The sequence below is a fragment of the Microtus oregoni genome, unplaced genomic scaffold (assembly GCF_018167655.1).
Source record: "Microtus oregoni isolate MIOR12 unplaced genomic scaffold, Mior012 000054F_ref0000373, whole genome shotgun sequence".
Lineage (NCBI taxonomy): Eukaryota > Metazoa > Chordata > Mammalia > Rodentia > Cricetidae > Microtus > Microtus oregoni.
This window is the reverse complement of record NW_024543830.1, coordinates 7,549,402-7,565,176: the sequence shown is the minus strand read 5'-3', so window position 1 is coordinate 7,565,176 and position 15,775 is coordinate 7,549,402. Positions and strand designations below refer to the sequence as shown.

General features: G+C 42.2%; 1 protein-coding gene across 1 annotated transcript in view; it reads right to left on the bottom strand.

Moving 5' to 3' along the window:
- Window positions 1-3,752: 3,752 nt before the first annotated feature.
- The window catches only part of Spag17 (sperm associated antigen 17), a 214,907-nt gene continuing 202,884 nt past the window's right edge, over window positions 3,753-15,775 (bottom strand). Inside the window, exons 47-49 of the mRNA XM_041637866.1 lie at window positions 8,095-8,155; window positions 5,034-5,178; window positions 3,753-3,901 (exon numbers count right to left, since the gene is read on the bottom strand). Coding sequence (XP_041493800.1) covers window positions 3,753-3,901; window positions 5,034-5,178; window positions 8,095-8,155 — 355 coding nt within the window. The remainder of the gene's footprint in view (window positions 3,902-5,033; window positions 5,179-8,094; window positions 8,156-15,775) is intronic.

The window sequence follows — 15,775 nt, the reverse complement described above, 5'->3', positions numbered from 1 at the left end:
GTGGCCTCTATCCGTGCAAAGGGTGACACAGAGAAGCTGACAAGGCATGTAGTATGTAAAAGAGGCAAAGGATGGAGCAATGCTAATACTTGCATCTAGACACTTAGAAAAGTGTGTCACCTGGAGCCTCCAGAAGGAGCCAACCCTGCTACTGCTGGGGCCAGCAGGCTATGAGAGAATGATGGTAGCGATTTATTGTGCTTCTGTGTGGAGCCCAGGAAGTGCACAGACATTGTCATTGCCTTGCTAGCTCACTCTAATGGGCACAGAGCAGAGTTCTCAGAGGCTTTATGATGGTACTTACTTTAGAACAGCAGATCGCAAGAATTCCGTGGTTTTGATGCTGACAAGATTTCTAAGAATGTAAAGCAGTGCCACTGCTAAATTTTTGTGTTAGAAAACAGTGATTTGTTTATTTTTATCTGTAGCCCTCCTATATACAAATGACAAATGGACTGAGAAATCAAGGAAATGACACCTTTTACAATAGCCTCAAATAATATAAAATATCTTGGGGTTATGCTCTGACCGAGCAAGTGAAAGACTTACTTACGTGATAAAATCTTCAAGTTACTGAAGATATCAGAAGATGGAAAGATCTCCATGCTCATGGATTGGCAAGATTAATATTGTAAAAACGGCCATTCTACTGAAAGCAATCCACAGATTTGATCCAATCCTCAATAAAATTTCAACACAATTTTTCACAGAAATTGAAAGGACAGTGTTCAGCTTCATATGGAAATAATGACAGCTAAAAGCAATCCTGAATAATTGAAAACTACAGGAAGCATCACCATCCCTGATTTCAAACTGTACTACAGAGCTGTTGTAATAAAACCAGCGTGGTATTGACAGAAACAGACACATTGAACATTAAATCTAGTTGAAGACTCAGACAATTGCACACACCTATAGACACTTGATTTTCTAAAAGCCATAAACATACACTGGGAAAAAAAGCATCTTCAACAAATGGTTCTGGTCATCTGGATGTAGATGAGTCCAAATAGAACCATACTTACCACCCTATATAACTTAAACACCAATATCTCAATATAAAGCCAGACATCCTGAACAAGAGAAAGTGGGGGATAACCTTTAACTCATTGACACTGGAAAAGAATTTCTGAACAGAACACTATTAGCATAGACACTAAGATCATTAATTAGTAAATGTGACCCGTGAAACTGAGAAGCTGCTGCATAGGAAAACACTATTATTCAATGCGGTAGCCCACAGAATAGAGAAAGGTTTTTTACCAACTCCATATCAAATCGAGGGCTAATATCCAAAATATATAAAGAACTCAAGAGACTAGACATCAAGAAAATAACCCGATTAGAAAATGGAGTACAGATCTAAACACAGTTTTTAACAGAGGAAGCTCAGATGGCTGAGAAACAGATGTTCAGTATCCTTAGCCATCAGGGAAATGAAAATAAAAAAAACTGAGATTCATCTTACACCTGTTGGAGTGGCTAAGATCAAACTAGTGAAAGCTCATGCTGGCAAAGATATGGACTGAGGGGAACACTCCTCCATTGCTGGTGGGAGTACAAATTTATATGGCCACTATGGAAATCAGTGTGTTATTTCTTCAGGAAGATGGGAGTCGATCTACTTTAAGATTCAGCTATACCACTCTTGGGCATATACCCAAAGGACACTATCTTACCACAGAGACATTTGCTCAACCATGTTCATTGCTGCTCTATTCATAATAGAAAATGAAAACAGTCTAGATGACCCCCGACAGAAGAATGCATAAAGAAAATGTAGTACATTTGTGCACTGGAGGACTACTCAGCTATTTTTAAAAAATGAAATTTGAAAATAACAAAGTTAGGCTTTTGTTAAATGGTTTTGAGGTGAAAAAAGACAACAATCTCAAGTTTTAGAAAGGCACAGAGTTGAATGTGGAACTTGTTAAGGTCAGGGAACAAGAACAGAGCAGCCCAATTATCTTTGTGCCTTTCCTGCTAAGATTGGTTGATGACCAAAGGTGATAACTAATTCCTTACACCCATTTCTGCCCTCAATCTCCTGATTTAAAAAACTTAATGAATGGGCATGTACCCTAAAGATTTAAAAAAGAGCTGGTAGATTCTTTTGATATATAAAAGTTTAGGTTTGTGATTCCTTTAAGGTTCCATATAAGATTACATTTCAAGATAAGTAATAAAGTAATTGGCCCTTTCTTTGTAACTGCAAAGTGCAGCCTGCCAGTAAAAGACCTGACAAGAACACTTTGATTGCCCACTTGGTGTTGATCTATAGCAAGTTTCTTGGGATATCCCAAGCTTGCATATAACAACTTCTTGGATATCCCAAGAACTAATTTGTTTTTCACCTGTCATAAATAAAATGTTTAATCATGGAAGGGAGGTGGAAAACGTGTCATTTACTGTTTGTTTTGTATTCATTGTAATCACTCTATTGAAAAACAATGTAATGACATTGTAATTCCTACATTGCCTGAAAAACTAGGTTGGAGTATATAAGCTGTAGGGGAAAAAAAAGTATGTAGTAAAAAGAACCCGAGAGAACAGAAGATAAAGAAGCAAGCCATCAAGAGAATTTGTGAATGTTTCTTTTCCTAAACCTCCCTCAGATAGCTTATGCCAAGTCAATGGATTTTTCTCAAAGCCCTGTGCTGCTGGAGGCAGGACCCCCAGACAGCAGGAAATATAAGAGGATGGAGGATACCAAGAAAACAAGTCTCTAAATCAACACGATCAATGCAGATATGAATTGAGACTGAGGTAGGATGCGGAGGGCCTGCACAGCTAGCTGCACCAGGTCCTCTGAGTAAATGCTATGGCTTCCAGTTTAGTGTTTTTATGGGATTCCTGGGTGTGCAAATAAGTGTGTCCCTAATTTTTTTGTGCCTTCCGGGTGCTTTTCCTTCTGTTTGTCAAGTCCAATTCCAGTGTGACAGCTTATTTCATTATGACCCCTAGAAGCTTCTGTGTCTTCTAAGGGGAGACAGAAAGGATCTGGATGGGGCCAGAGGTGGGGAGGAGTTGGGAAGAGTAGAAAACCATAATATGAAAAAAATCTACTTTCAATAAAAGGGGGAAAATAAAGGCATTTACCTTATGAGGTGGCCTTGAATATTTGGATGGCAAGGATGGAATGTTATAGTTTTAATACGTCATATTCCTCAGAGGATCACGATTTGGTTGCTTGGCCTATGGTGGGGGTGCTATTTTGGGGACTGTGAGAACTTCCCAAGGTGGGGCTTTGCTAGAGGAAGTCAGTCACTGGCTGCTGCTCTTGGAACCTCCCTGACCACTTCCTGTCTGCCTCAGGGGGCACTGTGATGGAATCTGATCTGCTCTAGCATGCTGCTGTTGTGATCATCATCACCACCTGGTATGATGTACTGAAATTTCCTAAATGGAATGAGATAAATCTGTCTTCTCTAGCAAAAGAAAGCGATGCTTCAAAACTCTGTATCATACATAGTGGCTTCACTATTTGTTCAAATAGAACTTAAAATCTTCTGGTTCTGATTCTTCTCTGGTAAGTATTAATACATTTTACCTTTGTAAATAAAGCCCTTTGGACCAGGAACACACCTATAAAAAAATCCCAAGTCCAAAGTGTTAGAAAACAACTGATTTAAAGGTCGATTCTGAAAACGCTTTCATGTGGGGCTGTATGACATCAGGGAAAAGCCTGAAGTCTGAGAGCGCTGAGATCAGGTGGGAGTGGTTGACAAAATGGCATTCAGTGCTTACAGATCCTAACGATGATGACGACGCATGGACTTGCGAGACGTGAAGACTCCAAGTGCGGAGGAGGAGATTGTGGAAGTCCTGTAGACCATGGGGTTTTCTTTTCCCTGGGGAAAATCTTTGGGTCGATTGTCATAGTTACTGCTTGTTAAAACTAGTAAAAGACTCATTAAGGACTATGAACTCCACAGTTAAATGATCTTTTTTTGCAGCCCCAGATGATGTTTTAAAAGCTTAGTCTCCAGAAGCATTAGTTCCTGGCAGGTACCCTTCTCTGTAAGCTAAACTCTTAGGTACATGAGTTGGATCCTTGTGTTTTAACTCTTCTCTTTCCAGAGTGAGTTTTCTTCCCAATGTCCTGGCCTGTCTGTAGAAGACTGTCACCATCAGTCCCCAGACCTTACCAACAAGGTGATTTCATGCGGTTAGGGTAGGGATAGGCTCGATTTTGGGACACTGACTGTGAGCCATCTTTAGGAAATAAAAATTTGAATCAAGCCATTTTCCTAAATGGTTCCTAAATGGTTCCTAAATGGTCTAAGTGGTAAGTGGACACAGTGGCTGCCTATTAGAGACACCTCTGAAAGAATAGATGGACAAGGGAATTCGCTTCCATTTCTACAAAAACTAAGCTTGCTCGATGGGTCCCCAAGCTTTTACCTCATTTCAGTGTTTCAATCCTCAGCTGTCTTCATCCTCCCCCCTCACCAAGGCTAGCCCTTCCCCGCTACTCTTGCGTCCTCTCCTGTCCTCTCTAGGATATTTAGTTACTTTTAGTCATGTTTTAAATGCTTCCCCAATCTGTTCTCAAGCCTAGAAATGATCTACACTAAACAGAAAGCCTTTCCTGTACTTGTATCATTAAAGTAACATTCTCTGGTCCCTTTGGCCCCTTTTGCTCCTGCTCCCTAAACAGATCCCACTATTCTCTTTCCCATACCCTCAAACATCAGCTATGTGCAGAGGACATGGAGCTCCTCAAAATCTTCTGTTGCCAGCTTTGATGTTTCAGCAGAGATCTCATTACTGAGAGCTGCAGTTCAGTTTCTGGCTCTAAAGTGGACTTAAATCGTATCTTTCCATCTGTCTTAGTAAGTCCCACTTTGGTTTTTGCTGTTTCCTCCTTACCCCACATCCTCCATTCCTGTCCCCCATACCTGCTATTGCCATCCTATGTATAGTTCTTGGCCTAGTGAAGGACTAACGGACACTTTGGCTTTCGTGCCTTCCGAATTCATTTCATTTCTGCACTAGACATGGTTACAAAAAGTGCGCTTTAAAAAGGATATTTGCTTCCACGGGTAAGAACAGAATATCATGCTCTGTCGTGATCTCGATGTTGTGGGAGATGTGTGCTGACCTCTTGGCACCGTCTTCTCCAACAGCCATGGCAAAGAGCTCTATCTGCAGCTCTGCATGCAAACCGGCAGCCACCTGTAAGACATCAAACGCTGGGTTAAAACCAATGTGGACAATATATTAGACAACAATTCTTTAAACTTTAGTTTTCTTGTCCATCAGTTTGGCACTAATAAATATAAGCATTAGGTGTGAGGACCAGGTGAAGTCCCGAGTAAATGTGTATCATTGCCACAGACAGCCCGTTGGAATGGCAGAGCCCTTTGCTGACCCTTGGTTGGTTGTTGACAGTGCGTCAAGAAGGTATCTATAGCAGCTTCGTTTCTCACAGTGTTTTCTGTAGAAATCTCAAGACCAAGAGTGGCTAAGCCTACATCCTCATTCAACTATACGCAATAAATAAACCTGCCTCTTCCATTCAGAAGTGTAGATAAATGTGCTGTGTTTCCAGGCTGGTGATGCTGCCGTCACTACCGTATGGCCCACCTGATCCCAGTTTTTCTGTACGTGTGTCTGTATGTCTGTCCTTTCTTTATTCCCTTGTCACCCCAGTGGTCACAGTTCTGTAACCCAGAAGTGTGGGTCAGGGGACATATGACAGAGCTATTTAGAATTATGTAGAATTCCATGAAATGAATGGGATTGAACACAAACTCCTGAAGGTGTTAGAGTGTGCAGCTGGAACATCCCCAAAGGCCATACACCAGAAGTTTGGCATCAGCAAGAGTTGCGTTAGCAAGAGCTGATGTGGGCTTACTGCAAGGAAATGAGGTCATCGAGGGTGCGCCCTTGGCCCCTTCTCTCGTTCTCTGCTTCCTGGAAGCCTTGAAGAAAGCAACTTTGCTCTCCCATGTGGACATCCCTGCCTGATACTCCACGGACCCCCAAACACAGGGCCAAGTGATCACAAGAGACATTTCTGAAGCCCTGGGTCAGAATAAGCCTGGCTTCCTTTCAGACTGAAGGGCACAAAGGCACAAACCAGGTGCTGCTTGGGGTCTGGGGAGTGCCAAATGGCAGGATGTTGGAGGTGAAGGGAAACTACCGCGGTACTCATAGCTTTCCCTCCTGATTTCTTCTTCTGTCGCCACTGCCCCTCTTCCTCCTGCTTCCTAAACTGATACCAAACTTCTCTTTCTTGTATTCTGGGACATAAGCGTTGTGTAGAGGACTCTTGAAATTTTTCTATCCCTGACTTCTCAACCGAGATCTCATTACTAAGATCCACAATTCAGTCTCTGACCCCTGAACTTTAAGTCACGTCCTTACGTCCACCCTATTTCTTTATTCTTTTCCTTTCTTCTCTCTCTCTCTCTCTCTCTCTCTCTCTCTCTCTCTTTGGTTTTGGTTTTTTCGAGACACAGTTTCTCTGTAGCTTTAGTGGAGCCTGTCCTGGAACTAGCTCTTTCCCAGGCTGGGCTCAAACTCACAGAGATCCGCCTGCCTCTGCCTCCCGAGTGCTGGGATTAAAGGCGTGTGCCACCACCACCTGGCTAAATTTAAAGGTCTTTTTTTTAAATTTTTTATTTATCTTATTTTTCATCCTATTTCTCAAGTGTTAGTCATGAGTTTCTGTCTACTGGCTGATAAAGGTAAATTTCATCTAAGACAGATACGGATGTAATATAAGAAACCTGGTGACTCGCCTGCCTTTGGTCTCCAGGATTCTAATATAGGGTGTGTAGCATGACAGGGCCAGCAGAGGGAGACAGAATAAGTGCAGATGCCACGCTGCTTAGGTCTAAAAACAAGGAAGAGGTGTGTACCGACAAAGAAGAGATCCAAGATATAGTGAAGAGTCTCAGCAAGGCATTGGGCTGCTTGCCTTGTTCTTGGAAGGCACACTAGCCTGAAGAGGTGGAGATGTTTATGTTTCTAAGCTGCCTCTACAGGGGGTGGGTTAAAAAGCAGACTTGGGAAGGGCTCTCTGGAAAAAAACAAATCACACAACTATCACATGGAGAGCAATTAGATTCAAATGGAAATTTAAAATATAGTTTTATAAATAATAGAATTGAAAACATTCCATTTTTTTTTCAACAGTGTATGTGTGCACGTGCTGGAGCAGACCCAGAGACTGTTTCTGAGGGTCCGGGCTTGCTCCCCGAAGCCCACCAATCAGGATTGGGTAGGACGAAATTCCACAGAGAGCTGGAGTGGTGCCACAGTGCAGCTTACCCAGGGTTGGCGCACGTTCATTTCGGCCTGGCAACGAACCAAACTGAACAGTGCTTAGATTTACATAGGCAGAAGACTGTGTGTGTATATATATATTTGTCAGAGCCAAAACCTACTATCAGAAAGGGGAAAGAAATACCCTTATAGCACGGTGAGCTTCAAAGAATACACACTGAGTTTTTACTAGTTAGAAAGGTGGATCCAGAGTCATCTCGCTGTTAGAATGACCTGGTCTTAAGATTAAAATGTGATTTACTATGCAGAACAGTAGAGGGGCTTGCTTTGATTTTTTTTTTTTATGTTGTGGAGAATCTGACATCTTCTCAGTATATGTTTGTTTCAGGATATGAGTGTGCAGGCTTTGTTCATGGACACACATATTTGCCACGAGAGCTGCCAAGTAAGTACTGGGAACCGAACCTGGGTCTTCTGCAAAAACAGCATTTACTCTTAACCTCCCAGCCAACTCTCCACGAATTCAGTTTTTATAAAGGTCATTTTCACATGCCTGTGCATGACTGTACTCCTGGGACAAGTAAGGGGCATGTTTCCAGCTGAAGATAAACTCTTTCTACTCTGAGCATTTTTGTCATGGCTCTTCCCTGGAACAATGGCATAGAGCCACACGGGACCAATCTAGGATCCTCCTTATGAAACCAGAAATATTAAACCTACTCATGATTTAACCTGGGCATCAGAATGATATAAAAGGCAACTGTGATGAAAACATATATACTCACATATGCGTGCGCAACACACACACACACACACACACACACACACACACACGTGCTCAATAACATATGGACTTACAGGCCCAGGTTTATATGTCACTTTCAGTCCAGTGCTAGGTGGTGGCTGCTTCACTTTAAACCTACCAGGAAGAAAAATGGAAGATGATTTATAAAAACAAGCAATGAAGAAACTCGGATACTATAAAATCAGGAAGGTGTTAATCTAGAGGCCAGGGAGTCCATATCATCTCTAAACAACCAAAGACCTTAATATTCCATTGAGAGAAGAATTTGGGATCCACCCATTTCACGACAGTCCTCATCCACATGAAGCAGATGTCAACCTGTACTCCCCCACTTGGTTACTGGTTGCCGATGGGCCCAGGCGGAGCATTGCCAAGGTTTGGCTGGCTTACATCTTTCAGCGTAGCTGTCAGTATTAATGTGAACGCTGATAGCCACGCCATGCAGTTACAGAATTACAGTGCTTTGGGGAATAGCAAAGCATGGGGGCCAGGCTGCCTGTGACTTGCGGGGTTTGCATGCTTGGGGGAGAGGAGGGACCAAAGGAGATCAGGAAATGATGAAGGGCTTGAGAAGTTCTTTGCTTGCATGTGCTGCTTGCTTGTCGATCTCTTTTCCTACCTGTGGTCTGTGGGCTCTGCCTGAGGATAAGAGGCCTGAACAGTCTGCCTCTACACTGACTACCACCCTCTACCAGCAGCTTTGCTGCCCAGCCATTGCGGCTGAATCCAACAAGCAGTGGGATGAAATCTCTAAAACAGAAACTCTGCTGGAGAGAGGGCTACATAGACTAGTTTGTTTGTTTTACTAGTTTAGGGTTAACTCTGTTTCCTCCCACCAATTTCATTGATAACAACAGGGAAAGAAGAAAAAAAATAGGTCTTAACTAGTACCGAGTGCCTTCACCATGTTTTTTTTTTCTTAGGGAGCCAGCATCCCAGAAGTTGGGGTTTGCCTCATCTAAAGGGTGACAAACTGGATTCTTCTGCCATTTTACTATTTCATTTCCATTCTTGATTCATAAGCATTTAAAAGGGTTTGTTATTATATAAGAATAACTCTGCAAGCAAAATATTCCATTTTGATGGCAGCCTTTCTACCATACACATCATTCAGAACAGAACTGAAGACTCGTTGTAATTCTGAGTGGCCTGAGCATAGATTTATGGTATACTGATCCAATCGAAATGAACAAACTCCCACATGGCTCTGGCGACCACAATAAAGTGAAGTTCACAGACATAGTAGAGATAGCAATGACCTGGTTAGTGCTCATGGATTTGAGCCCTCTCCTCATTCTAGCCCACAAGACCTTGAAAGAGATCACTCTGTTTCCTAATATAGAAGGTCTCAGAAGGGTCAAAGATTCCTTTGCTTTGGGTCTATAAAAATACCAGGTATGTTTTTAGACCCATGAATAAACTGAACTGTGAGTTGATGCTTATTAGTAATTATAAGTTAGATCTTCATAACTCAAATTACCATTGTGCTTATTATTTCCTTTTGCCTCAATCGGGCAGAAATAGTGTGGAAAACATTTTTCAAAGTCAAAGACAAAAAGAAGTTTAAGAGAAAGGAAGACAAAAATGTCCAGCCCCAAATGAAGGAATTCTCTAGAGATGATACTCTCTAGATTATCAGTTGTCCAGTGGAAAACTTGTGGGTCGAGTCACAAAGAGGTAACATCTTCAAAATGCTGAATGGTAAGCTCATGTACAAGTAGATCAAAGACCTCAACATAAATCCAGTTACATGGAACCTGGCAGAAGAGAAAGTGGAAAGTAGCCTCGAATGCACTTCCTGAATAGAACCCCAGTAGCACAGACACTGAGACGGACAATTAATAAATGGGAGCTCCTGAAACTGAAAAGCTTCTGTAAGACAAAGGACACGGTGAAAAAGACAAAACAACACTCTACAGAATAGGAAAAGATCTTCACCAACCCCACATCGGACAGAGGGCTGATCTCCAAAACAGGTAAAGGACTCAAGAAACTAGACATCAAAATACAAAGAAAAAAAAACAAACCAAAACGAAACAAAAAAAAATGGGGCACAGATTTAAACAGAGAACTCTCAACAGACAAATCTCAAAGAACCGAGATACATTTAAAGAACTGTTCAACACTCTTAGCTATCAGGGAAATGCAAATCAAAGTGACTCTGAGATACTCTCTTACACTCTGAGATACATCTGACACTTAGTCAAAATGGCTAAAATAAAAAATGCTAACAACAGCCTATGTGGGAGAGGATGTGGAGTAAGGGGAACACTCCTCCACTGCTGGTGGGAGTGCAATCTTGTACAGCCACTTTGGAAATCGGTATTGCAGTTTCTCAGAAAATTGGGACTCAATCTACCTCACAACCCAGCTATACCAATCTTGGGCATATACCCAAAGGATGCTCAATCATACCACAAGGACGCTTGCTCAACTACATTCATAGCAGCATTATTCATAATAACCAGAACCTGGAAACAAGCTAGATGCCCCTCAACCAAAGAATGAATAAAAAAGAAAGTGTGGTATACTTATACAATGGAGTATTACTCAGTGGTTAAAAAATAAAGCAACAATGACATCATGAAATTTGCAGGCAATTGGGTGGAACTAGAAAAAATCATTCTGAGAAAATCTAGACCCAGAAAGGCAAACATGGGGGGAGGACTAATGGATTTCCCCCAGAAAAAAAATAGATGAGATCTCCAGGGTAAACTGGGGGTGAGGTGGGAGGGAGGAGATGTGGGTATCAGATTGGTCAAGTCGGGGGCAGGATGGAGGGGGAGAGTAATGAAAGAGATATCTTGACTGGTAGAGGGGCCACTTTGGGGTTAGGGAGAAACCTGATGTCAGGGAAACTCCCAGGAACCCATAGGATGACCCCAGCTAAGATTCCTAGCAATAGTCGGGAGGGTGCCTGAAATGGCCTTCTCCTGTAATCAGATTGGTGACTACCCTAATTGTCAACAGAGAGCCTTTATCCAGGAACTGATGGAAACACATGCAGGGATACACAACCAAGCACTGGGCCACGCTCTGGGAGTCCATTTGACAAGAGGGAGGAGGGAAAGTACAAGCAAGGCGGGTTAAGATCATGATGAAGACACTCACTGAGACAGTTGACCTGAGCTAATGGGAGCCCATGGACCCTAGACCAACAGCTAGGGAGCCTGCCTGGCATCAGTCTAGGCCCTCTGCATGTGTCTGACAGTTGTGTAGCTTGTTCTGTTTGAATGGCCCCTAACAGTGGGATCAGGACCTGTCCCTAGTGCATGAGCTGGCTTTTTGGAATCTATTCCCCATGCAGGGATACCTAGCTCAGCCTTGATGCAGGGCGGGGGGGGGGGGGGGGGAAGGAACTTGGTCCCGACTCAAAGTGATCTGACATACTTTTTGACTGCTATGGGAGGCTGGCCCCTTTCTGAACAGAGGAGGAGTGGATGGGGGCGGGGATAGACAGGCGGTGTGGGGAAGGGGACAAGAAGAGAGGGGAGAGATGAAACTAATCAGTCTGTAAAATAAATGAAAAAAAACTTAATTAAAAAAAAACAAAAGGGGCTGGTGAAATGGCTCAGTGGTTAAGAGCATTGCCTGCTCTTCCAAAGGTCCTGAGTTCAATTCCCGGCAACCACATTGTGGCTCACAACCATCTGTAATGACGTCTGGTGCCCTCTTCCGGCCTGCAGATATACATACAGACAGAATGTTGTATACATAATAAATAAATGAATATTTAAAAAAAACAAAATGCTGAAATATCTGCCATCCAAAATACTATGCCCAGAAAAGCTATCCTTAAGAGATAAATGATTTTATAAACCAATAAAAGCCAAGGAAATCCATTTCCAATGAACTTGTCTTACAGAAAATTCTTAAAGAGGTTCTTTAGTCAAAAACAAAAGGATGAAAATTACCATAACGAATATGCATGCAACTGTAAAACATACTGGAAAAGGGACATGCATAGTCTAGTCAGAACACTCTAGTACTATAATATTGTTAACTGTACATATTCATGATGGTCGTAACATTCATATTTTATCATGTAGTCTAAAGCCAAAGTGATCAGAAGTATAGAGACAATAACTATGAAATATACCACGTAAAATGCAAATTCTGACATCATGAACATAGATTGTGCAAAGGTAAAAGCCCCACATTTTTTGTATGTAATCAGCTGTTATCAGCTTAACTTGTAACCATAAGAGGTTTTTTGCAGCTGGGCATGGTGGTGCACCCTTTAATTCCAGTAGAAGCAGAGAGAGCTCTGTGAGTTCAAGGCCATCCTGGGCTACATTTCCAGTTCCAGGCTAGCAAGGGCACATAGTGAGGCCTGGTTTAAACAAGCAAATAAGTTACATCTGGAAGCATTAGATCCTGTGCTGAGGCGGTCACGTGGAGGTTTATGTGGAACACGTCGGCTTTGAGTGACAAGCAAACTGGGCCCCTGCAGTGCTATGGTGGAGCGAGAGTTAGGCAGCTTCTGTAGAAGCCAGAAGCAGCGACCAGAACATGAATCTCTCTGCTTCTAGAGGGAAGTGTTTGTGGGGGCTAGGGGGGTTCTACACAGATTACCTCTCCAAGAAGTCCCTAAGACTGACTAGATTTGATAGACTATTCCCTCCCTAAGAATATGCAATCAGTGAGGAACTCTTAGAGGCACCCTGATACAAGTCAAGCTGACTAGAAAAGGCTCAGGCTAGCTAAGGCGCCTGGAAGAAGCAGAGATCAGGTGAACTGCCTGGAAGAGGTTCAGACTACCCGAGCTACTGGAAAGAGACACTCCCACCTGTTGAGTTGCCTACAGGCTATGCAGTGTGCTCCAAGTATCCATTTTTCATGAACTGTCACCCATACAGGGAGTGGGGAGGGGGGCTTTGGTGATGTAGTCATTTCAGTTCCTGTAAGTAACCTCTCATCCATATTCCTGTAAATAATCCCAATAAAGCTCACTGTGCACCAGAATGGACTTTGGTGATATCCTTACTTCGGTTCACCATTGATTCCCTATCTGGGACAGGTAGACATTTGTTCATGTGTCCTCAGGAACAGTCTCACACAATTGAAGAAAAAAAAGGTTTCAAATAAATAGTGCATTATTATACATCAAGGAACCCAAATTTGCAGAAGGAAAGAATAAAAACCAGAGCAGAAATATATCAACATGACAAGCAATACATAAATAAGAGAGTTAATAAAACTAAAAATTGATTCTAAAATAAATTAAGGAAATTTATTAGCTCTCAGCCAGCCAAAGAAAACTAGAGAAAAGAAAGACAAAAATTTATGATACCTCAGAAATAAAAACTGTCACAAAGGGTTATAATGAACAGTTTTATACCACCAAATAGAATAACTCATGAAATGTATATATTCCTTTTAAAATACAACTAATCATATAATTCAAGTCAGGAAGAAATAGAGCAAGTGGGCCGGCTAATAATACTTAAAGAGACGGGATAATTAATACAAGACTTCCCATTTTAGTTACTTTTCTCATTGCTTTGACAATGTTCTTGACAGAAGCAACTCAAAGGAGCAGTGTTTATTCTGATTCCCACCTCAGGAATGGGCAGTCAGTCCATCACATGGAGAAGCATGGCTATGAGCTGGCTAGCTACATCGCCTCCTCAGGAAAAGAGAGATGAGTGTTCCTACTCAGTTTGCTTCCTCCCTTTTTTGTCCTTTTTAGTCAGTGGAGGATCCTGCCCACATCCAGGGTGGTCTTCCCTCTAGGAAAGCACTTTCACAGACATGCCGAGAGGTGTGTCTTCCACATGACTTTGAGTAGAATGAGGTCAGCAAAGAAGATTACCCATTGCAAGTTTTGCTCTGTCAATCTGACCCCGAAATCACTTAAATCATAGTGTTCTGCCACTGGTCTCCGTAGACTCATGACCAGTTCAAAATGCAAAATTCATTCATTTCAACTCCAGCTTCAGCCTGACATTACCTTAATAGTTAAGCCAGGAAAAAAAAATCCTGAGAAGACTACAGGTTATTGATGGACATTGACACAAAAATCCCTAATATAGGCTATGTATCATGGGCAAGTTAATTACATGTGTACAAATCACTTACAGACTTGACGATAAAATGGATAGTCTCAATTGTTGCATAAAGCTTCTAACAATAGCTGACCTATTGACCTAATTACAAACTCTGAATAGTTCAGGCATAGAGGAAATGTATCACATAATAAGGACACCCGTGGAAGACCCAAGGATGACATCATCCCTCTTGAGATCTGGTGAGAGGAAACCATGCTCACTTCACCACTTCTATTGTCCACGATGTTAAAAGCACTAAATGAGCCATCAGATGAGAGAAAGAAGATATCAAAATTGGAAAGGGGAAACTAATGTTACCTTTCCACATAAAAGCCAAATGGTAACAAAGGAAATATAAAAAAGTTAGAACTAATAACTTGCCTGGAATTGTTGGGCACAAGGTCAACCTTCAATAATCAATAGCATTTTTATATCACAACACGGTAGCTAAAATATTGAGAAGAGAATTTCACATGTGATAGCATTGAAAAACCAATCACTTAGGTGAGGAAATATCAACATATCCAAACCCACAAAACATTGTGAAAGACACCGAGAAAACAGATGACTGCAAAGATGCCCCGTGTCCGTGGAAGAAAACTATTACAGCACCCGTAATGAATGGGGTCTGGTAGCACACAGTTACAGCACCAGCACTTAAGAAGCTGAAGCCAGAGGATCGCTGTACATTCAAGGCCAGACAGTGATATATAGTGGAGTGTGCCTCCAAAAAAGCAAAACCCAAAGCGAAATGTCTATAATACTCGGCAATATATACTTGCAGCACAGTCTCCTCCGAAAGTCAATGGTTCTCTATAGATTGTGCTAGTTAGTTTATGTCAACTTGATATGACCTACAGTGATGGGCGTGGTTGACCGGTAGTTAGAATTAACCAGACCAGCTCAAAAACAACGAATATAATTTAATAATTGGAAAATGTAGAAACTCACACGACCGGGGTCCAGCGAGCACCATGTGCAACCCAGAGAGAGAGAGAGAGAGAGAGGAGAGAGGAGAGAGGAGAGAGGAGAGAGGAGAGAGGAGAGAGAGAGAGAGAGAGAGGGGAGAGAGGAGAGAGGAGAGAGGAGAGAGGAGAGAGGAGAGAGGAGAGAGGAGAGAGGAGAGAGGAGAGAGGAGAGAAAGAGAAAGAAAGCACACCTGGATCCCCAGGTCTTTTTTCCCTGGCCCCAGGCGGCCACACCCTAGCCAAATGTGATTGGCTGAGCTTCCCCATCACTACAGTTAATGGAAAGGACTGAATCTCAATTGAGAAAATGCCTCCATAAGATAAGGCTGTAAGGCATTTTCTTAATGAGTGATTGATGGGCGAGGGCCCAGCCCATTGTGTGTGGTACCATTCCTGGGCTGTGGACCTGGAATCTACAGGAAAGCAGGTTGGACAAGCCACGTAAAGCAAGCCAGTAAGCAACACTCTTCCGTGGCCTCTGCATCAGTTCCTGCTTCCAGGTTCCTGTCCTGCTTGAGTTCCTGTCTTGACTTCCTTCAGTGATAGACTCGGAAGCCAAATAAACCCTGTCCTTCACAACTTGCTTTGGGTTATGGTGTTTCATCATACCAAAATAACCATAACTAGAACACAGAAATTGGAAAACAATATTCTAAATTTGTTTGAAACCATAAGAGATGCTTAATATCCAAAATAATTCCCAGGAAAGAAAGCAA